This window comes from Egretta garzetta, unplaced genomic scaffold (genome assembly GCF_000687185.1).
Source record: "Egretta garzetta isolate BGI_Z169 unplaced genomic scaffold, ASM68718v1 scaffold69, whole genome shotgun sequence".
Classification (NCBI taxonomy): Eukaryota; Metazoa; Chordata; class Aves; order Pelecaniformes; family Ardeidae; genus Egretta; species Egretta garzetta.
The window spans coordinates 2,929,948-2,952,236 of record NW_009260790.1 but is presented as its reverse complement, the minus strand read 5'-3'; the positions used below and the strand labels follow the sequence as shown (position 1 = coordinate 2,952,236).

Sequence of the window (22,289 nt, the reverse complement as noted above, 5' to 3'; positions counted from 1 at the left end):
CAGCTCCTCCAAAACAAAACAGGCTTTTTTTTTTGTTCTGCGGTTCTCAGGATAATGAGCTTGATGTGCTGTCTCAGAAGCCAAAACCGCCAAAAGTTTTTGCTGTTTTCCCCCAGCTGTCTGGGAAAGGACATTTCCCCACACACCTGGGACTTCCACTGGTTAAGGACTTTTCCCATTAGTTGCCTGTCCCAAAGAAGTGCTAAGCCAGTCGCAGCACTGCAGCAGATGCCCTCTTGCCTCCCTCCAGCTTTCTCTTGAGAGGTACTATATTTTCCTGAATCCATCGTCCCTCAAGATGGGGCTATGAAGACTGCAAAAAGGAAATCTAGCAAACTTTAAATTCATTCTAGTTTTGATCTTAGCCAAAACGCTGTGCCAGGGTGTTCAATAGTAATAGTGTTAATTTGCTAGCCATGTAGGTTCATAGCCAGATGGAGCCTGGGAAAGTGGCTAATTTAGGCGGCTAAGCTACCAAAAGTTGGAAAGTGTAAATTCCCTCATTTTTGTTTTGCATATTCTGTTTCTAATTGGTCTTACTTGTGGTAGATGGACATAAGATGTTAAGGAGGAAATAAAAAGAGATGTTTCTGTGGCAAATGGATGGGAAGAAAATAAGGAGTTTCAAGGGAGAACAGAGTTTATGGTGTGAAAGAAGCCTGCGTTGCGTGAGGCGTGATGAGGACATGCTGGGGAGGAAGGGAAAAGCCCTGAAGTGCCTGGGAGTGCAAAACCTAGAGACAGGTTCTCTCTTTTCCAAGGCGCTCTGACCTCACTGTGAGAGGGCTTGGGAGAAAGGAGGGAGGTGAAAACAGAAAGAGAAAGCTAAATAAATAAATAAATAGAACCTTTCCCTCGTCTCAAGCTGTGATCTCCAAATCCCCCTACTTGCTCCCAGGCAGCTTGCATGGAGGTTCCTGCCAGGGCTCTAGTAGCAGCTGTTCTTCGAGGCACATTCCTGATGGCTTTCTCATTCCAGCATCCTGGCAGAGTCAGCTTCTTCCCACCACTTTTAAGCCTGCCGCCCCTTGTAAAATTTTCTGGATATCAGAGCAGATCTTTTACTGGCTCTCGGGACCTACAAACATTAGTCAATCAAGTTCTTGTGGAAAGAAAAAAAAGCCACACACACATCCACACATGTACCCATCCAGCAGGGAATCTTCTACCATCGTATAGTTTTACTCCTGTCTCAACAGAGTTTTTAAGGCCAAGAGACGTGCTTTGGATTAAAGATGGCTGTAATAACAGTAGAGCCAGCTGAGATCAGGGTTTCTGGGGCTGTGCCACCATCTACCCATCTATCTTGTCCCCAAAAGCTTATCATGTTAACATGTAAAATGGGAGGCAGACATATGAAAAGTATTTTGTGACCCATAGTAACAAAAGGCACTCAAGAGTAGCCTTTGCTGCTCCTCAATGTCTGGTCATTGTTTCATCCATCTTCTGAATCTCAGTGCCATCTGTCTGCTGCACAGCCATGGCTGGACAATCCCCAGATCACACCCAAGTCTCTGAATCGTGGCTCAGATGTTGCTTTCTTACTGTATCACGTACACACAACATCCCTGCACTAGAATCCCGTTTTGGTAATCATCATACCAGCACTGAACAAAACCAAGCAGGCCTGTCCATCTCTTTGCTTCTTTCTCCTCCTCACGTTTTTACTTTACCACATGAAATGTGAACTTACCTAAGTCTCATTCGTTCTCTCTGATACCTGAGTATTCACGTACCATAATCTCTTCCATGTGAAAAGCTGATAGCTCTGTTAAACTTTATTGGCAGGCCTTGGAGTCTGGCTGGTCACGCAGCTGTCCAGCTAAGTGGAAGTTTGACACGTTGACAGCTAATAAAATTCACAAGCTGAACAACAAGAGGGGGTGGTGGTGGGGAGCAGTTCCAAGCTCCGGTTTCTCATCTGCTAGGAAGATCACAGGAGGGTGAGCAATATTTTTGTAAGGTCACTGCAGTGTCTGTGTGGTTGAGACGCAGGATTCCAGCGTTCAGACTTCAACACACCCAAAGGAACAAGCCATTAAAAGGTTAATCCCAAACTGAGCATAGCCAAGGACAAGACTGCCATGGATTTCCGGAAGGATCAGGATTACAGTGCCAAATCCATGCCCAGCGAGGCCACCAGTGGAAATTCCCACTGGCTTGTTTTTGTGCAAGGCAGAGTCTTGACTCATGTGTCCACACTAATGTCCCAGTACTGAACAAATTCTTCATCTGCAAACTCTCATTTCCACCCTTCCAGAAAACAAGCTGTTGAATGCCAAGCGTTCATGGATTTAAAAATTAAGCCTAACAGCTAAGCAATTCACTTGGCGAATTTAATGGAAGCTTTGATTTTGATCTTGAATGTATTTTTGGTTTTTACACCAGTTTTTGCAATTATCTAACTGATGATGTCAAAGTTTTGATATGGAAAAAACCCTTAAATGGGATTCCGTGATAATTTTGAAACTTTCCTCCTTGGCATTTCTAGAGAAGGGATCTTTTTCAGAACAACCCTTTTCTCACAAACAGTTTAGCTTTGTCAGTACAGTGTTTTTCAACAGGAAAATAGTTTTGTCAGGAAATTCTTGTCTAGGTGTGGAAATGACTTCTCAAAGCAATGCTAATGCCAAAAGAGACACTAGGTACATCAGTCATGGGTCTAGGGGGTTGAACTGAACATAATCCTTCTCCAGACCATCCCATTTGTGGATCTGTTTGCCCAAATGTGTTGCATTTTTAAGGCTAGTTACCAACAAACCCCAGTGCTTATTTCTGTGCTTTACTTGAACAATACCAACAGAAAGGAATATGAGGTAAAACAAAGCAGTGCTTATGCCCAAATTGTCCTCAGGTCAGTGCTGCAATCCCAAGTCACTTAGAAATTTGTGCACTGAATATGTTTTTCCACAAATAGACTTTGGTGGATAGGTTCCCACGCAAGCAGCCCGTCTCCATTTTTCCTGCTGCTGTGATGAGTCAGATGTGGCAGGCTCCACTCTATTATCTCAAAAAGCTTTTCTAGAAATCTGCCAAAATTGTTCCCAAAAAATAGATGGCAGCTTTTGCTTCTCAGCATCACCTGTGGATGATTCAGATGCTCATACCACAGGCAGCTGGGTACAAGCACGCGTACCGCTAGCGTGTATGTTAGTCCTAGTTCCTATGGTTTGGGCAGTGGGTGCTTTCTGGAAATAAATAAGAAGCGTGAAGGGGTGGGTGCGTTGTGATGCTGATGTCTGTTATTAATCCCCAGGAAATTCCATGCACTGAGAAACCGTTATTTCAATAACAAAATTAAACTAGACAGCAGGAGTCGCAACCCAATGCTTTATTGATCATTTTTATGATGGATACCATTGTGATTTCTGCCTGGGAGAAAATGGATGTTTCATTTAATAAAAAGGCTCAGAGCAATTCTGCCTCTGAAATCTCTGTGCATTTCTAGGCTACTCACATAATATGTATTTTATGACACAGTTTCAAACTGTAGTAAACAAACAGCCATATTCTAGATCGTGCTGCAGCGGCTCAGAGATGCCAAATGGAGCACCAGAAAAGAAATGCCATTCAATTTTGCTTGAAATTTTTTCACAAAGCAATTCTGTTCTGCAAAGAAGCTGAAATCTGCCATTTACCAGCAGTACTCTGCAGTCTAGTTTCTAGAATATACATGGATTTCTCAGAAACTTCTCAAAATATCTCTGTTGTGGGCTAGTGGGGACCCCAGTGCTCTTTCACCAGCTGTCACTGGTCAAAGGTCTGTCCTGTTCCTTGAGATGGTGCTTGCTGAAGATGAAGGTGTTATACGGAGGGACGGTATGGCAGTAAGCAGGTCTGCCCCAGCTCTGCGCATTAACTGGAGTCATGCAAAGCTGCTGGAGCCTAACGCTCTTTGTTTGGTGTTTTGCTTCCCAAACTCTTTGAGATGTGTCCAAACTGGCTCTTCTGAGGCAATCCCCCTCCCTTAAAGGTCAGCTGGGAATGTTTTCTTTCTTCCTGAGGGTCCAACTAGTTTACATTTCTTGTGAAGAGGGCTGCGATGAGGTTATGACACAACAGCTGCCCTGTGTTTTTGGCAGCAGCCAGGGCACTGAGAGGCTGTGCAGAGGAGCCGGCAGTTGGGGCTCTCGTTGGCAGAGGCTGGCTTGGCATGCTCATTTTCCACGACACAGGGCCAGCCGTGCTCTCGCACACCGGAGCGTCCAGATAGATGGCCCATAGCGAGAACAGCCCCTGGCACCACGGCAGCCGATCTGTGAGAACCGTGGTGGTGCTGCCGGTGCGTGTGCCCAGGCACGTCGAGAGAGCAGCGGTGCGATGCCAAGCGGCATCCAGCTCCCGGGAGAGTTTGGGGCGAGGGTAGCATGCTGTTCCAGCCAGCTTCAAAGAAGCAGCTCTGCAAGGTAAAGCCAGCGAGGGCTGAATGCAGCCGAGATGATGAGGAGGGTCCAGATGCTTCCCCCTCATTACTCACGGAGATCTCGCTGCAGAAGGATGTTGCTAATGAGACAGAGGGGTCGGCTGTAGTCTTGTAACCTTACTTTCTGTTTGCTTAGTGAATTGGTGCTCCATGTCTCACAGCATTGCTACTGTTCTTTCACATCTCTTCAGCCTGAATTAGAAACAGGAATGCAATTGGATTAAAGAAAAAAGCAACCCATTGCATGCTTGCCCCAGCTAATATGCTCCAAATATGCCCTCGGTCCACCTACTAGTCACACAAAAAATAAACAAAACCAAACCGTAAAGGTATCCAAACTGCAACAGCAAGTAATTTTCCACCTGAACTTTGGAAAAGCCAGAGATGATCTCTTAAAATTGCAAGCATGTCCTATGTCTGTATCTAAGGGTTTGCTTAGAAAAGCATCAGCACTTTTGGTATTCGTGGTAGAATTACAGTAACCAGCCCCCTTGGAAATAGAAATGTCCCACTGACAGAGGACATAGTCCCAGCTATGTAAGCCTGAGGGCATCTTGCTGGAAAGAGTCAGCGCTATTTCATTAAGTATATTATACTTTACCAAAGATGAAAATGATAAGCCTAATCCTGTAGTCCTTCTGGCAAAGCATTGGTTGAAATCAACAGGAATGAATATAAACTTCAGGATTTGCAGCATAATTTGACAAGGCTGGCTTGTTTTGTATGCGTGGGGCAGGGAATCGTATGAAACAAATGGAGAAATTTATGACAGAAAGTGCTCCTTTGAACTTGCTGGCTTTTGCAGATGGAGGAATCAATTCAGTTCAGTAAAACATGATTTTTAGATAAAATTGTGGAATTTTGTGTTAAGATGCAAAACCTGGAACTGACTTCTTTGATTGTTTGTCCTGTTCTGCTTTTCTTGGTCCACTTTGGACCAAGGAACGGAACTGCCAGCCTCATGGTCACGAGCTGAAAAAGGGATCCCCTAAACAATGTGGTAGTGATTTGATTTTCTTACAAAGGAAAGAGGGCCCAGAGGCCAAAGCAATGAACGAGATCCCAGTTCCATGGATGAAGCGGTTGTGTCTAACACTGCGCACTCAGCTGGTCTAAATGGAAGTCAGTGAAGTTGCACTGATTTATAGCAGCAGAGTGTCTGTCCCATTGTATTAAAAACAAATAGGGCCTCCCAGAGGTTTTATGAGAAGAACCTTTATCACAAAATTTCCAGTCCAATGAGGGTGTGGACCAAAATATTTCTCATACGCTTTGCTCGTATGCCCTATGCTGAATTCTCTGATTCAAGCAGAGCCACCACCCAGTGTATGCCTGGTAAAGTGAACAAGTGTGCCGCTGCTTCATGCATGGCTCTCGTCTCTTCTCAATCTCCCCAGCTAAGGAGGCTTTCTGTCTACTGGGACACCAATTACATAGATTCTGTTTGGTCAACAATAGAAAATGTGTATAAGAATCAGGAGGAGAGTTTGCCAGGGTGTTTTAATTTTTGAGCCACTTCCCATAACACTTAAGCTATTTTTAAAAGCTCATAATTTTTTCTTTTGCAAATAAAATCTCAATAGTGGGAATTGATGTGCTGCTGGTTTGCTGCTAAAGCCCAGCCTATCTCCAGCCAAATAATAGCAGCAGGAAATCTGCTCCCCAACATCTCTCTCACCTCCTTGAGGTGTGAACATCAAAGCCTGTTCTGAAATGTTTAAATGCAACTCTTAACACCATTATGACTTGGCCATCTAAGAAGCAAGTGTTCAAGAGGAAAGAAAGCACTTCATAAAATACACTACCTTGCAGCTGCTTTCTGAGCGGTGAACTCATCCTAATGTCTTTCAGCTTCCACAAGTCCCATTTGTCTTCAGACATAGGGTTTATAAAGAGATAAACAGATGAGTAAGCCAGAGGTTTTATTTCAAATTTTATTTCATTTTAACAGAATTTAATCCGACAACTGAAATAATCACCAAGAAGCACAGTTTGTACAATGTAGAGCTGGAAAACACAACATTTGCAAACAATCATTCAGTATCCTACAGCTATTTCATTCAATGATACTTTTAAAAAATTATTTGTAAATATTATTAACTTTTATTACAGTAAGGGGTAAAGCTGTGTCACTGGGCAGGGTTGGATTTGGAGGTGCGAAGCCATAAGTTCAAACCTGGGTTTAGGATGTCTCAGTGTGGAAGTTGACAGATCTGTCCCATTTCTCCTGCCTCCTGCTTCCCTGTCTGGAGTATGAAGTCCATCGGCAGTTATGAAGTGTTCATACTGTGATGACCATTTAAAGGTAGAGATGGCCTTTGGGTTGAGGAAGTGTTTGTGACATGATTAATTCTTAGACAGCCTCTCAAAGATTAGAGAGAATATTGCAAGGGTAAAGTAGTCAATGTCGCAATCAAATATTTCTTGCTAACAACAGTTTATTTAAAAAAAAAATGGTTTGCAATAAAATCCACATACCACAAACTGTTGAAATTTTTCAATAGATTGTTATAAACAGCTAGCACCTTCAGGAACAGGGATATGCCGGGAGAAATATAGGCTAAATTCATTGGATAATCTCATTTGTGAAGAGTCATTTGTTCTGCCCCACTAACCTTGTTTAATATTTATCTTAACCATATCACCCACAAGTGACAGAGGCTCAGCGTTTTAGGCACTGAACTGAAGTGTCGCTGGGTACAGCTGTATCCTTACATGTGCAGATAAAGATCTATGTGCCTAAAATCTGTTCACTCCCATGGGCCTCTTTTCTTGTTCTGTACAGAATTGTCTCAGTAGCCTCAGTGACACTTGTATGCCTCTGACGTCTGTTTTTTGCACTCCTCAGCACCTGGCAGAGGAAGCATAACCATCACTAAACTGTTGTACGGACTTACAGGATCCCGTCTCGCTGTAACATCTCAACCTGTCCCAGTCTGGGAGGGCTGACTCGCAGCACCATCTGAAAGAAGGCGTTCAGATGGAGCAGGAACTATCCCTGGTCTCTCATCACTGTTGCTGCTAGAGTTCCTCTCTAAAAGCCTTCTCCTGGGAAGCCCAGGATCTGCAACATTTCTGACTAGTGTGGACAAGGCAAGGCATTGCAGAGATCTGTTCTGGTTCAAAGGAGAACCTGGAGAGGACCTGATCTGGCAGAGTTGCCTCTATGAAGCCTGGGGAGGGAACTCATCTGACTTTGGTGTGCTTGGACCACAAATGGCCATGTGACTCTCTTCCACCTGGTTTCTGCAACCTCTTGGGCCTGTGAAAGCAAATACGTTGCATCTCTTCCATTCTGCTGGAGAGCAAAGGCAGGACTTTGCTTTTCCATCCCTGTTTCCATTTATGAGCTCGTTTATCCCATCTATCTTTCTCCAACATCAAGTCCTGATTAGGCTGAGCAGGAACACAACAGGCTTTCTTTCCCACAGGAGGCTCTTTTTGACCTTCCTTTCCTCTCCTTGTCTGACAAATTGTGAGAGCTGACCCATATCTCAGCGGCTGCGGGGATAATTCAGTCCAGCCCCATCCTGGCAGGCAGCTGTCTCTGAAGCCCTTCTCCACTGCTCTGCTGGTTGAGAACAAGTGGCTGGGACATCTCAGGCCGGCCGTTGGCAGGGTTGGGTGTAGGCATTCAGGTTAAATAAGAACCAGTGCTAACCTTTGCCCCAAACCCAATCTGGCTGGGAGGATGGGCTCTTCTGAAATCAGCTGGTTCTGCAAGGCAGACAGTGATGAATTGGAGAGGTTTCTTAGTCTCGCTGTGCCTCCCTCCCTCTCCCATCTGCGAAGGGGATGGTGAAGGTAATGGATTGAGCGATATTCAGGATCCTTGCAGCAGCATAGTTGCTTACTGAGCAAGGTGCGTGAGCCACAGTGAGGGGCTCTGGTCTTACCTGGACCCTGGGCATGACTAGAACATGAAGAACCTGCTTGGATATCTTCTTTTAAGTTATTTTCCATGAGGCTGTTCCTGTATCTGCTTCCCCTCAGTAGAGCGGAGCCAATTCTATAACACATCTTCTGTCTACTTAATACATTCTTTGGAAGACAATTCACAGGGACAAAAGCCCCAAATGTCTTTAGCAGGTACAAACTGTTGTCTTCAGTGGCCTATACTATACTTCCATACCCTTGGAAAGCAGCACATTTACACAGTGCAGGATCTCTTTGCTATGCGCAGACAAATGATCGCGAAGAACTTGTCTTTTTAAGAAAAAGCAGGTTTCTGACATGCTGTTTTTTCTGCTCTTGGATTCTATACAAGAGCCCTTTTCCTAAGTGCTGGCTACGTTTGTCCCAGCGTAAAACTTCAGTCATACGATCCAGCCCCAGCAGCCTCTAGAACAACGTCTCCACAAACAGACCAGCAGCTTCAAAACTTCTTCCTCGTCCTCATCTTCTTCCTACCAGTCTGGTTTTAGCAGCCGTAGCCTTCACCCCAGGCTTAACATGGTGTAACAGGATCCTCTGGCAGGGGGAATCTTTAGTGGCTGATAAAACCTTAACTGTTGTGAAATGAAAGCAGGTTCCCTTTGAAGTGTGCCTCGCATTACAGTTAGATGCTCTAGCCTCTATATTTTAACTACCAATAAAATGATTTATAAGCATAAAGGCCTGAGCCACCTTTAAGGCGGGGGAAGGGAAAGAATTGCTAACGTCATTAGCTGCAATGTATCTTCTTTTTTTCTGTGGGTTATAAATAAGGAGCAGAATCAACCTGTTTGGGCCATGAAATGTCCCTTCCTCTGCACGGGAAGATAAATCCTATCAATCTCTTTGTGGAAGGTTTCAGTGTATTTGTGGCTGGATTCTCCAGCCAGGCTCTGCTAGGAAGCACTACATTTAAGCATGTAGTTGTGAATCTCATTTGGTGCATGTGTATTTACTATTATTATTGCTTATTCTTTGTTTTGCTATGATGCTCCAGCCAAGACAGGGATCTTGCTGCGCTGGGTGTGGTGCCTACTGGCAGTTAAAGAGAGCCTCTATCTCAGATGGCTGATTGTTGAAATAAACTACAGTGTAAGAAAATGTGGATTTTATCTTCAGTTTAGATGTGGTGATCTGATGCACGGGTTGTGTAAGGACCAAAATTTGTTGAATGCAGCAACGTTTCCACTGAGTTCAAATCAGAAAAGCAGTAGCTTCCCCGAAGTCGCAGAAGGAGCCCGTAGCATAATTAAGAACTGACTTCCTGTGGTGATAGTCCACTGTCTTGAAAGTGAGCTTTCCTTTCTTCATAAACCCATGTGTGTTGTAGACCAAAGTATGCAAGACACCCCAAGAATCGCCCATGCACAGGTCTTTTTGGTCGTCTCTACCTGGCTATAAGAGGATCCGGAGTATCCTTCTATCTCCCTTAAAATATAAAGGCACTACACACCCTTAACTGGATATGGAGAAGCAAGATGGGAGGAGTCGTACACACACATGTGAATTTTAATTCTGAACAACGGGTGCAAACGTGCTTGTTGGTGCGCAGACAACAGTAACCTCGCGTGGTGTAATGTAAGAGAAGGCAAATCTTTTCAAAGTCATGTTTTGATCATATGTTAGCCAAGCCAACTGAGAAACCACTATAGGGGAGCTGAGTACTTGTGGGGATGTTGTTGGAGAAACGTGTCCCGTGCTAAACCATCCCACTCCACATGTTTCTTCTGAACTTCTAATCCTGAGTGGATTTGCCAGCATCTGGCTCTTGGTTATAAAAAAGGAACTTTCCCACCCTTTGTGATGTTGGGAGGGTGTCAGAAATCACTGAGGTGGCTTTTACATTCTTGGAGTTCAATTTCGCTTTTCCTCTCGATTCCTGGATTCATCGCTGCTTTGGTTATGTTTTCCCTTCAGGTATTTGAATTTTATATGCTATCCTCAGCACTGATATATATATATATATATTTTTTTTTTTTTTTTGGAGTTGAAGGAAGCTCTTCTAGCCTGGGACTAGGCCTTTTTCTCTGAAGAGAGAAGGTTCATTTATCTCCTTATGTTCAGCTGACAGAAATATTCAGACAGTTTTTATGTCCTTAACTGTGAAAGTGGAAGCAAATTATAAGAGAGGAGGAGCCAAGTCCCCTATCCCTAATTCAAAGCATGAATTGCACATACATGCATGCATGAGAAAAGGACAGGACTGTCCTCTGCACGTCCAGGGCAAACAAAAGGTTATTTATTCATTTGTGTTGCTCACTGCTCCTAGAAACTGTGCCATGAATTGGTCTGTAGAAAAGAGTTGTAAAGTGCTACAGACCTTAATGTTCATTCATTTCTCTCTCCTTAACTCTGTCCTAGATTTTGCTAGCAACTTTGGTGCCAGAAATGGACACAGCGATTCTGACCTGCATGGACTTTGTTGATCAATGCAGATCGGATGTGAGCTGACCTATTTCTGTCACGCTTTGGGAAGGTGCTAAGAGGTTATGCTGCTTCAGCCAGTAAGTGCAGTGCAGTAGGAACAGGTCTGTAAAAAGACGTGTTTGGTGCCAAGGACCTGACATCAACACTGTATACATTTCAGGGGGTTCAATTTAGACCAGCTCTTATAAGAAAACTGGGCTTTTTTTGTTTTCACTGTACACGGGTGTAAATAACAACGTGAAGTTCCCAACCATCATCAACAGGTCACACAAAACTATCATTAGCAGGTTTTAACCAAACTGTTTCCACAGTGCAGTAGTAGATGAGCAACGCGTAGAAAGAGCAATAATAGACTGTGATCCAGAGAACCTCACAGAAATTTGTGTGTGAAGCTCAGCGTATGCTTGTTTTAGCAGCAAGCACCACTGCAGTGCATGCGGACTGAGAGCCAACACTCCATTAAATAAGCAGCTCTTGGTGAAAACACATTGTCGTCTTGTGCCGAGTGGACTATACATACACACAGGTGCCAATAAGAAAAAGGCAAACTAACAAGTGACCATTTACAGGGGGACTCAATTTAAAGGCCAGAAAAAGACGCCCACTTTGAGATTTGGATCATGCCTGAAGTGCAAAGCACATTGGACTAAGGTTCTGCTGTAATTTGGAGCAGAGTTTTGTTTTGGTTCCCAAGATTTGGGGACAGTTTGGACTGCAGTGCCTCAAACCCTTGTAACCCCAGCTTCTGATCTGACGTTGAGCAGCTTGGAAGCCTGATGGAGGATTTTTTCCCCTGGAATGCTTTACACTCTTGATTTTTGCTCCATTTTTTGTTGTTGCTGTGAAATTTAATCGTGTTTTCTAGCCCTTTAGGCCTCACAAAGTCCAGCAGCTGCATTCTCATCTGGCTTGAAAGCTTATCCGCATACTTCTGAACCCCAAACAGGGATCGGGCCTGAGAGCCTCTCTGATTAAATGAAGTAAACCAAGCCCAAGAGACAGCTTGAGAAGCCCTTTCCACTATGCAGAAGGGAGATTGCCCATGATAAAACACATCAGGGCAGGCAAATGCATTTAGAAAAATCTCCCCTTGAGTCTTACAGGTAAACTAGCACTGTAGGAAACACGAGCCCAGCTTTGCACGTGCATTAATGCTGGGCTTATTTTAATGCACAGAGATTTAAATTGGCTGCAGTACAATTCTAGTGCACACTGCAGTGCCTCTTGCAAGGAGAGCATGTCTTAGCATACAGACAACAGTGATTTGCTGCAGTACAGAGAAGCTAAGAAAACCCTGTATTCCCTCCGGTCTGGTTCTATCTATTTAGCTTGTCTAACATAGAAACCATGATGCTAATCTGTCTATTTATCCCTCCTAACAGTGCAGCCGTGTTGCTATTATGGTACTTAATCCTTCAGCATAATTCACATAGTTGTCAGATAACAAGGCAGAATGGCCAGGTGGTAGCAATGCATCTATTTGGTATGAACTCTCTCGGAATACACAAGCTAAATTATTCCTCTTCATCTCACCCCACTGCTGATAGCACCCTCCCATGCTCTTAGTAGTATCTTTCACAATTTTAAATGCATGTATCTTCACCTAGGAGACAGGGCGGTAGTAGTACTGTCATTTGGGAGAAAGGAAACTGGGGAACAGAGACAAATACTCACGAAGTCTGTGTCAGGCAGTGCCTTGAACCTATTTTTGGCCAGTGCTGGAACTCAGGATGTGTTTCCATCAGTGACCCAGCTGAGATGAGACATCAGCTCAGAGTAAGTCATGCATGGTCTTTCCTCTCCCCATCAGGTGTGGTTCAGCAACCGAAGAGCGAGATGGCGCAAACAGGCTGGAGCAAACCAGCTTGCAGCTTTCAATCACCTGCTGCCGGACTCCACCTACCCAACAACCACCATTTCCCAAGGTGAGCACCCATTTGCCTGCCCTCCTCCTCTTCTCTTGCCCTACATCATCCGATCGTCCCTTCCCTTTCTGATTCGTGACATCTCACTAAGGCTCTTAATACATAATAAGGCTCTGTAATACAGAGGTGGTTTTCCTTTAGTTGGAAAGACCAGGTTTTTCCTCAAGTCAATGGAAACTCCACAGTTTTCTCCTCTGTCTCGTGGTCCTTTCTGCTGTGTCAGTGTGTCTCAGGACTGTAGTTCTTCTGCTTAGCTTTGAAATGGAGAGCACATCAGCCCCAAGTGAGTATCATCAGTCCAAAGTGAGACTCTGGATAAAACTCCATACTGGGGCTCAGTGGAAGCAGTATTGCTAATTCCAGTTGGCTTTGGCCTTGGCCTTTGCAAACGAATTTATGGCTTTGATCTGGGGGAAAGTGAAGAGAAAATTCAGATATTTCATCCCAGGTTTGCATGTTTTGTGCTGTTACATGATATGCTTGTACTCACATGGAGCACAGAGATGATGGGATCCAGAAGCTGAGATCAGGATAGCCAGAGCATCAATCCCTGCTTTGCATTTTTAGCTGTTTACCTCCAAACCCTCTCTCCACAGATGGGGGAAGCACTGTGCATAGACCCCAGCCCCTGCCACCGTCCACCATGCACCAGGGAGGGCTTGCAGCAGCCGCCGCTGCTGACACTGGCTCTGCCTACGGGGCCCGACACAGCTTCTCCAGCTACTCGGACAGTTTCATGAATGCTGCAGCTCCTGCCAACCACATGAATCCTGTTAGCAATGGCCTCTCTCCACAGGTATGCAACCCGCTTCCATTCTCTTTCTTTGGCTGACGGTATTTGGCTGGTCCAGATCCTCTGAGAGCAGGGCGAGCTTCAGGCTATCACAGTGTATTATGGTTAACAAGGGAGTTATTGTCACAAATTCTTGGAGGCAGCCTAGTTAAAGCAATTTGTTAATTTGTTTATCGGCAGTATCTCTATCCTGAGCTCAGCACTGTACTGCCAGAGCATTTGTATCCTGTTAGTTCCCATATTCAGGTTAGCACACTGTAATCGCAAACACCGGGACGCAGAGCATCGGTGGTATCTTCTTAGCCCTCCAAAAAAAATTCCAGTGCAGGTGTGGGCCCTTTGATTGTGGATTTTAGCCTAGTGACAGCACTTTTGACTTTTTTAGTTACTTTTTGCAGGCTCACTTCAGAAGTAGTCCATGATTTGTGGGCAACTGATTTAGAGATTAGCTGAAGCCAGCTTGTCTGAGTCTGGTTGAAACATGGAAAGCCCTTACTTATGAAAGTGCCACAACCTCCCCATATAATACAGCCTTGATTTTAAAATCCCTGCCTGAGCTCAGAATAGAGCACCTGTGACCCAACTCTGGGATCTGTGCTCCAAGCCTCAGCCCAGCTGCCTTCCAAAAGGGCCTTGTCCCGGGTTTGATCACATTGCTGCCAGTTGTGTGCGTGGCTTGTCAGTGCCGCACTTGGCAGAGAAGCAAGCCTTAGCAGTGTAGAGAGGTTATAGCTTCCATCACCAGCGGGTCTAGAGAGAGCAGAGCTTGTGCTGTGTGTATTACAGGAGCAGGTTTGCATTCTCAGCTGAAGACCTCCACTGAAGTCAGTGGAGATGCCAGGATGTATGCCACCTGAGAGTACAGCCCACTCTCTATTGCTGTCCTGGGATAAGAATTCTAATTTTCTGTCACCTCATTAGACAGAGCCTTTAACCTTCTCTTTGGTTTACTTGATGTCATCTGTTTTCCAAATGCATATTTGCTTTTAAGTGGAACAAGGCGTATATTGTATGCTGAAAATTAACAGCAAGGACTTGTATTCATGTGGTGCCTGCCGTCCTGGAGGGGTACCAAATGCATTTTACTTTTGCTCTCAGTTACTTGTGAAATATGGGGGCATATGAAGTGCACTACAGCAGTTGTTTCGGAGTGGCCAGTAACATTATTTAAGACAGGAAATGCGAAATAATTTGAAGCTATGGGGAGAAATTAGGTAGGCATCTGAAATTAAAAGGCTACAACTGTTCAGAGAAGAGTCCAATAAACGGGGACATCAGAGAAGTATATAGATTTTAAGGTCCAATAGCCTGTGATCTTTGAGTGTGAAAACAAACATTGAGTGTCAATGGAAAGAGGGAAATTTTGCAGCTTCTCTGAAATTGTATACAAATCCCAATTCTAGCTTTGAATGGTCATACGATAGAAAATGTAAGAGTGTGACTGGGATGAGGCTGAATATTGCCTCAAACAGTGTAATTTGTGGAGGAAATGAGGAGACATCTTTCTGACAAGAGATTTCTAATAGCACTGGGCTTGGGAGATGAACACATAGTATGGAATTCAAAGGCAGACTGCAGGTTAGACGGTCCAGGACAGGTGATTAATTCAGATTATCACGAGTGCAATTTAGCACCATAGAGTAAGTTAAGGATGAGATCCAAGTGATAAGCTGCACAAGCGGTAGGCATATGCAAGTCCATCATGCAATTTCCATTTCTGTAGCTTCCTCATCTACTTACTAGTCCCACTCACTAAATCAGAGGCTCATTGAAATGACCAGACCAATGCTTTTTCTAAGCTTATCCCTATCCCAAATTACCCTGCCCCCAGGCTCAGGCTAGGGGAAGATAGAGTCCTGAGCCAATAAGCCCTTTGTATGGGAAAGAGAGGATACATTATCTGGCAGTCCTGAAGAAAAGAGAGCTTTGCAACCCCAAGAAGAGGAGATTCCCATTTTCCTAATGCTTTTAATCATGTGAGGGCCAAGATACCAGGATATAAATTCTTCTATTTCTTTTGTGCATAGAAAGGCTAACCCAGGTTATTTTATGACTGCTTTATATTTACTTATCTTGCTACCTTCCTGCCTTTCTAAGCCCTCTGCTGTTCCTAGTGGAAGGATGTGAGAAATACTCCTAACGGCATGAATGAGAACTCGTGGAAGTGTCCTCTTTTATGTAGTGGGCTGGGTAAAAATGTTGTGAGGTCTCAATACGGGATGCTTTGTGTAACTTATCTGCACATAATTCAGCTATTCCATGGCATTACAGGTAAACCCCATTGCACCTCAACCCTCTCATCCTCCTGGCCAGCTATCTGTGGTATCTGGTTGCTCTCTGCAGGGGTAAATATCAACTACAGGGAAGGAGGGAGTTCAGGCGATAGAAAAAAAAAAAAGGGAACTTAAAATGATGGCAATTTGTCTGAGCTGTAAACAGACAGTTCTCTGGTTTCATCCCTTAGCAGCAGCAGGAGGGAGATTTCTTTGCAGTTTAGACAAGGAGGTGGGGGCCAGCCTGGCCAAGAGCTCCCAGCATTTGCTGCTGCTCGGCACGCTATCCAGTTACCCCGGGATTGGGTGTCCCGGCCAGAATCCACCAGACAGGCTCGGTGCTGGCAGCTGAAATTCTAGAGGAGAAGCATGGCATTTCCATTCTCACAACAGAGAAAAGGGGATTACGTTTGGCCTCTGCGGGCTCAGTCCCCCCACGCACACACGCACTTTAGTCCTCCCCCTCCTGACAGAAAGAGCAGACACTGCTGAAAGTTTTACCCAGACTTCACATGGGAAATGGCCACATTTCTTGCTTGTTTTCCACTCTGTGGCACAGAAACCCTTGTGCCTGTCCAGCTCTGCTGCTGGATCTCCAAAGCATTTCCCATGCAGTTTCCCCAGCTTAGAGGCCATTCTGCCTCTACTCCAGACCTGAGACTACCGAGGAGTGAGAGGTCAGCTGGGAATTTTTGTCTTCAGCTACTTCATCCCATGATGATGTTTCTTGTGACACTTATACAAGAACACAGAGTTGGTTGCGCAAAGGATAGTCCCACATGATTAAACCACTACCTAGTGTGACCACTCATGTCATACTCCTTCCTAGACCTTAGGGAGAGACCTCAGGGTAACCCGAGCAGTGATTTGTGATGGTTTTGTGCTGGGACAGGCTTTGTAGGAGAGAGATCTTGCTCTGAGTGCTGTCTGTTTGAGAAAGCGAACCTTACAGGCTGGCCAGCTGCAGCCAGATGAGTCACCTTGCATCTGTCAGGATGCACTCGGTGACTGCAGCAGTCACGGATTACTGGAAAGTAGCTCAGTCCCAGGGAGTTCCTACATGCAGCAGCGAGATCCCCATCGCTCCCCAAAGGTCGTGTGGGTTAGTGGCAGCTGTCACAGGTTCAGCTGGGCTGACTCAGTGGCTCGTAACTCCCTCCAGGCTGGCATTAATGCCTGGGCCAAAACTTAGCAAAGACAGAAAGACCCGAAGCAAGGTTAAATACAAAGAGTGAGTAACCAGTTAGCAGTCATACAGAGTGTGATTTCTGGTCGGGGAGCTTCTGTCTCATCGTTTCTCACAAGAGTGTGTTGTAAACCAAGTGTGTGCGTGGGTGGGTGGGATTTCATACGTTGTAAATATTTCCAACTCGTTTTCATCCCACAGAGGAATCCTTTCCCATTTATTTGAGAATACCTATCAACCTCAACTAGAACAAGGCCAGGCACCAAGACATCCTTAGCCAGGTCGTGCTTCACGCTGGCAGCAAGAACAAACTTTGCATCCATCTGTTTTGAAGTTCAGACCTGTGCTAGCTGAGTATTGCCCCCCACTGTAGCTGGGGTAAGGCTTGTGACAAATAACTCAATGCAATGGTAAACTCAGTATTAAGTCCAGTTACATCTTGATCAGCATCTGACAGTCCTTCAAGAAATGGGTATGCTGCAGTGCAGGCTGAGGTGGGGGGAAATTAAGTGAATTAAGCAGTACATTACAAGTCAACATGAAAAGCGAGGGCCACATTTGACTGTGCCTCTGCCATTTGTGATGATGGGAGATTCCCTGGGTGCTATTCAAACAACAAAGTAGGGTCATATTGTATTCTGGGTTGCTTTCATCTCTAGCATGTCTCTTCTGCCGTTTAAAATGTCTTTGAGGGTTTTTAGGAGGACTTTGTCCACTGCGTCGACTCCTAAAATTTCTCCTGCCCTTTTAGATCCAGGCCCATATGTTAAATGCATTGATTGTAGCATGTTGGGGTCTTGCAAGGGGTTGTTCAAAAGCCCCTGTCTAGCTGGAGAACATATTAGGTATAGTTAAGAGTCAGGCGTTTCCTATACTTCCATAACATGTTATTTCTGAGATCTTTGAATCTTTTAACAAACCCACAGGATCATCCAGAGATTAAGACAATTCCAGAAATACGAAGAGCCAAGAGAAACTTGTTCCCCATCTCATATTTATTGCTTTAATTTTCTCAGGGCTTTCGGTGGCTTTTTTGCTCCATGAGCAAATTCATTCCCAGTGTAATGGCAGTATCTGAAGGTTGGAGTCAGATTTTACAATTTCTGGTTTATGACCATTTCTTGACAGTGTTCCTGGGGAGCCACCTGAGGCTACAGGTCAGGCTCTGCCCAGAAATTTTCACTCTAAACTCAGGGACTTTCTTAGTCTGCACAACCATAGCACAGGTTTGGGTTTTTTTCCTGACATTGTCCCAGTGCTCCATTCTCTTCTACCGTCCAGGGTAACGTTTTCCTCAGCCTCACTGGGGTGGGATTAGAGATCATCTGAATCCCTGTCAGGAGCACACTGATCCTGGCAGAAGCGTGAGAAGAGCCAGCTGAGCCCTTTTTTTGGGGGGGAAACCTGGCAGTTGGGAAGGATATGATGTTAGCTGGCGAGAGGGGAGCAGGCATCACAGCGTCTGGCTCCAGCGAGACAGCGCTCCTTCCTTCAGTGACACGGATCCCTTCTGTCTGGTTCCTTTTTTTTTCTTTTTTTTTCTTTCTTTTTTTTTTGGGAGGAGGGAGTTTAAAAAGCAAAGAATTAGAAAAAAAAAATCTGATGCAAATCACTAGTAGAGAGAAAATTATGTGCAATTACCCAAGCGATACTGGGCAGCCGTGCCCACCCCAACCAACAAGATCTCATTAACAAGCAGAAAATAAGATTGAAATGGTGTGTAAAAGAGCTGAAAAATGAATTTGAATGCTGCATTTGTCCACAATTACCCCCTCGTTCACACATATTTTATTGCAATTTTTTTATTATTCTTAATCTTTCCATCCCTCAAAGCAGATTGGGAACATCCTGGCATTACAGTTGCTGAGGGAGGAAGCATTAAGGATTCCCCGTTTCCCTGAAAGGAGACCCTTCTCTCACTTGAATTTTAAAGGGTTGGTTTTGGACGGATAAGGATTCATTTCTCTGGCTTATCTTAGTGTAGGAACATGTTCTTCTAATATTCTTTAACCTCTGACGCTCTTGGCTGCCACCCCACAGGAGGGTTTTTCTTTAACCTTGCCTCCTGGGTTCCTCTACCTCCCTCTTCCATCTCTCCTTCCCCTTTCTCCTACCCTCCTTTTCCACTCCAGTTTTTTTCCATGTGGTCTCTGCTCTGTTCCCTCCACACTGCCTCCTCTGCCTTCCCTCTGCTGCCCCATCTCTCTAGAGGACGGTGATTCCCTCAAACAAAGTGTCTGCCCTTCAGAAAGCGGCTGCTGTCCCTTTTCTGAATCACAATTTTTCCTTGCACCCAGTTTCTTCCTTCGTGAGCAGTCTTCAGCCTCCCCACGACCTTGTGGCAGATTGCATGCAGCATTTTTGGAAAAGGAGGTGAACACGTGCCAAAACCCGTGTCCTTTTTTTGCCAGGGGGATGGGAAAGGGGCATGGGAGCTCCAGGTTTCTGTCTGGGAGAAACTGGCTCTGCTGAGACTGCGTTGGCGTTTTCCCTCGCTCGGTGTCAAATGCAGCTCCATCTCTCTCAACTTTTAACCTATGTGTCCCAGGAAAGCTGGTAGTTTTTCCACTAAGGTTTCTTTCTTTTTTTTTTTTTATTTAACCAAACAAAGCCCATCTGCTCTTGTCAATTAGACGCCTCTGCTCCCAGCAACGGGAAAAGGGGAGAATGGAACATTTTTTCTCGTGTGAAAAGAGATATGTATTTATTTGCCTGATTCCTAATGGCTCTGTTTCTGTGAGCGAAAGAGGTTAGGGTGGGAATGGGGAAATTCATATCTGAGGGGCCAAAATGCTTTCTATCAGTCTTAAGGTTTCATCAGTTTTCCTCAATTGATTTGGATGCTCAGTCCCATTGAAAACTGATTAGAAACAAATAAGGCAGCATCTTATTACCTTAACCCTAACTCTAATGTTCTGGGTGGCACTGGTCATGTTTATTCCTATGTGATTTCTACTCCAGACATTGTCCTCTGTGTGTATTGCTGAGATCTTAAAATACTGGAAACACTGAAGGATTTCAGAGCAAACAGTTGGTTCCTGAGCCTTGAATTCGATAGCAGCTTCTGATACCTTTGGTGGGTCCAGGACCAGCTCCTGTGGCACTGCACTATTTGTCACCTCAGGTATCAGAAGTAGCCAAATTGGGGAGAAAGGGGAATAAAGAGTAAATAGGAGAAGAAATACAGGAAAAAAAACCTGAGGAGAATGAGAAGACCAATGACAGCAGGAAGAAGAAATGCAGGGAGGTGTGAAAGTGTCTGATAAGGCCCCAGACCACAGAGCAGGGAGCACATATTTAAGACACCCAGGGCTAAAATATGGAAATCTGTACCCAAAAATCTTTCAATATCCCTTCCCACCCAGACCCCGCTACCTGCTTATGGGGTGGCGGGAGCAAAGCCGAAGCCGGGTGGGTGGAACAGGCATCGCAGGGGCTGCAATCCCTCCTTTTTTTTTAATCCGGACAGGACTGGTGGTGCTTTCAGCTCTGCTGAAAGACCTCTCCTCTGGGTCCTGTCTCTTTTTCACACCAGGGAGGGTAAGAGGGACTTGGCCGGGAGACACAGACTTGGAGAATCCAAATGCAGCATTTGCCCTGCTTTATGATTAATAAGGGAACTCGAGACAAGGCAGGCAGGGCAGATAGAGAAAATGAGAGATTAGCAATTAATACAGCATCCAGCCTGGTGACGGGCATTTCTGAGTGACCTCTGGCATTCAGAGGCGAGTGTTTCGCCGCGTGGCTTGAAGAGCTACAATAACCCAGGGACTGGGGAGCTGGTGCTGAGCTGCGAGAGGAATCAAGGGACCGCAGCGGGGAAAGGCAGCCCTGGAATGAGGGACACAAGATAGAGGGGAAGCTTAAAAGGGACGAATGCAATAAAAGGAATAATTAGGATTCAGAGGCAGGGGCATGCACGCGTGCTCTTGCACGCCTGTATGCACAAGGGCATCAATGTCCTGAGTGCACATTCTGTGTGTGCAAACCAGTGTGCGTGCCCGTGCGTTGTGCGTGCCTGTTAAAAATCTAGCAATGGTGTAACAGCTGTGCTCCAGCTGTGCCCTGGCTGTGAAAAGCCATCTATGATAGGAAAAATCTACAGCAACATACTTTGCAGCAGACCAGGCATTAACACCAACCTTTATTTCCACAAAGAGGGGTTGTGGACAGTGTATTAACTTCAGTGGGTGTGACAGAACAGCAGATATACTGTGCTGGGAGAGGAGGTGGGACAGCATATTGCAGGTATATGTGGGTCCATCGCTCTCCTTGCGAGCCTCAAGCCTGCCCCAGCTCAGGAAACACTGCCTACTGGAGATGGATGCAGGATTGTGCTTTGCTCACATAGGGCCATGTTAGGGGGATATGCCGAAACCTCCAGCTTTCCCAGAGCTGATGGATGTATTTTGAAAGGAGTCATTATTCAGTATAGTTTATTTTCTGCTTGCTTCACCATCTATGTGCGCTAATGATGCAGGAAGCTTGCATTCGCTCCCATCCCAAAGCCAGCCAGCTGCTGGCATCGCTGCCAGATGAGTTGCAGCATCTCGGGGCAAAGGTTGCAAGCAGGACTTTCAGGGCTGAGAGGACAGGGGAGGACTTTGGGGGCTGTATCCTTCTCTGGAGCATCCTGGAGGGCTGCTCAGGAGAGATGCTAGGAGCATCAGGAGAAGCTTATGGGGGAGACGTTCCCTAAAAGGATGCTGCGCCAGTCTTTTGTGTGAGATGGAAGGGAGTTTGGGTATTGCGTCAGCTTGCAGTGCGTTCATCTTGCCGGCTCTCTTGATGCACTGCGTGCAGAGGGGGGAGCAGTATATGGCTGTGCAATCCGTGCTTTAGCAGTTTGGGGTTACAGGGCTGTGCAGGGGCTTCTGTAGTGTATGGGGAGCGTGGGAAGTGCAAAGGAGAGGAGAGAGAGCTGTGTGTACAACAGATAAATAATGGGTGGCTGTCGGGCTGTGGAGTGCATGCCATGCGAGGGGTTCCACCTCACACAGTGGTGGACATGAGGGAAGGTGGCTTGGGTGCAGCAAGGCCTCCTGCTGCAAGATGCTGCTTCTTGCTTCCATCAGACAGGCATGCATGAGATCGGTTTACAGTGGGGGCTGAAGATCAGAAATCCTTGCAGGGTCTGGGGTGTGTGAGCAGTGAATTGATCAAAGGTGCAGAGGGTCTTAGCTTGCTGCAGTAAGCTGGAGTCAGCCTTTAAGCCTATCCAGTTTGGAGATGAGGGGGATCTTATTTCAGGGAATAAGTACCTGAAAGGGAATAGTGAGCCACATAGGGGAAAGGGTGGGGAGCTGCTCGCCAAGCAGATACAGGAAAA

General features: G+C 45.4%; 1 protein-coding gene across 1 annotated transcript in view; it reads left to right on the top strand.

The window, feature by feature from the left end:
* PAX7 (paired box 7) overlaps window positions 1-22,289 on the top strand; it is a 102,262-nt gene that overhangs the window by 51,235 nt on the left and 28,738 nt on the right. Inside the window, exons 5-6 of the mRNA XM_035901890.1 lie at window positions 12,594-12,708; window positions 13,305-13,504. Coding sequence (XP_035757783.1) covers window positions 12,594-12,708; window positions 13,305-13,504 — 315 coding nt within the window. The remainder of the gene's footprint in view (window positions 1-12,593; window positions 12,709-13,304; window positions 13,505-22,289) is intronic.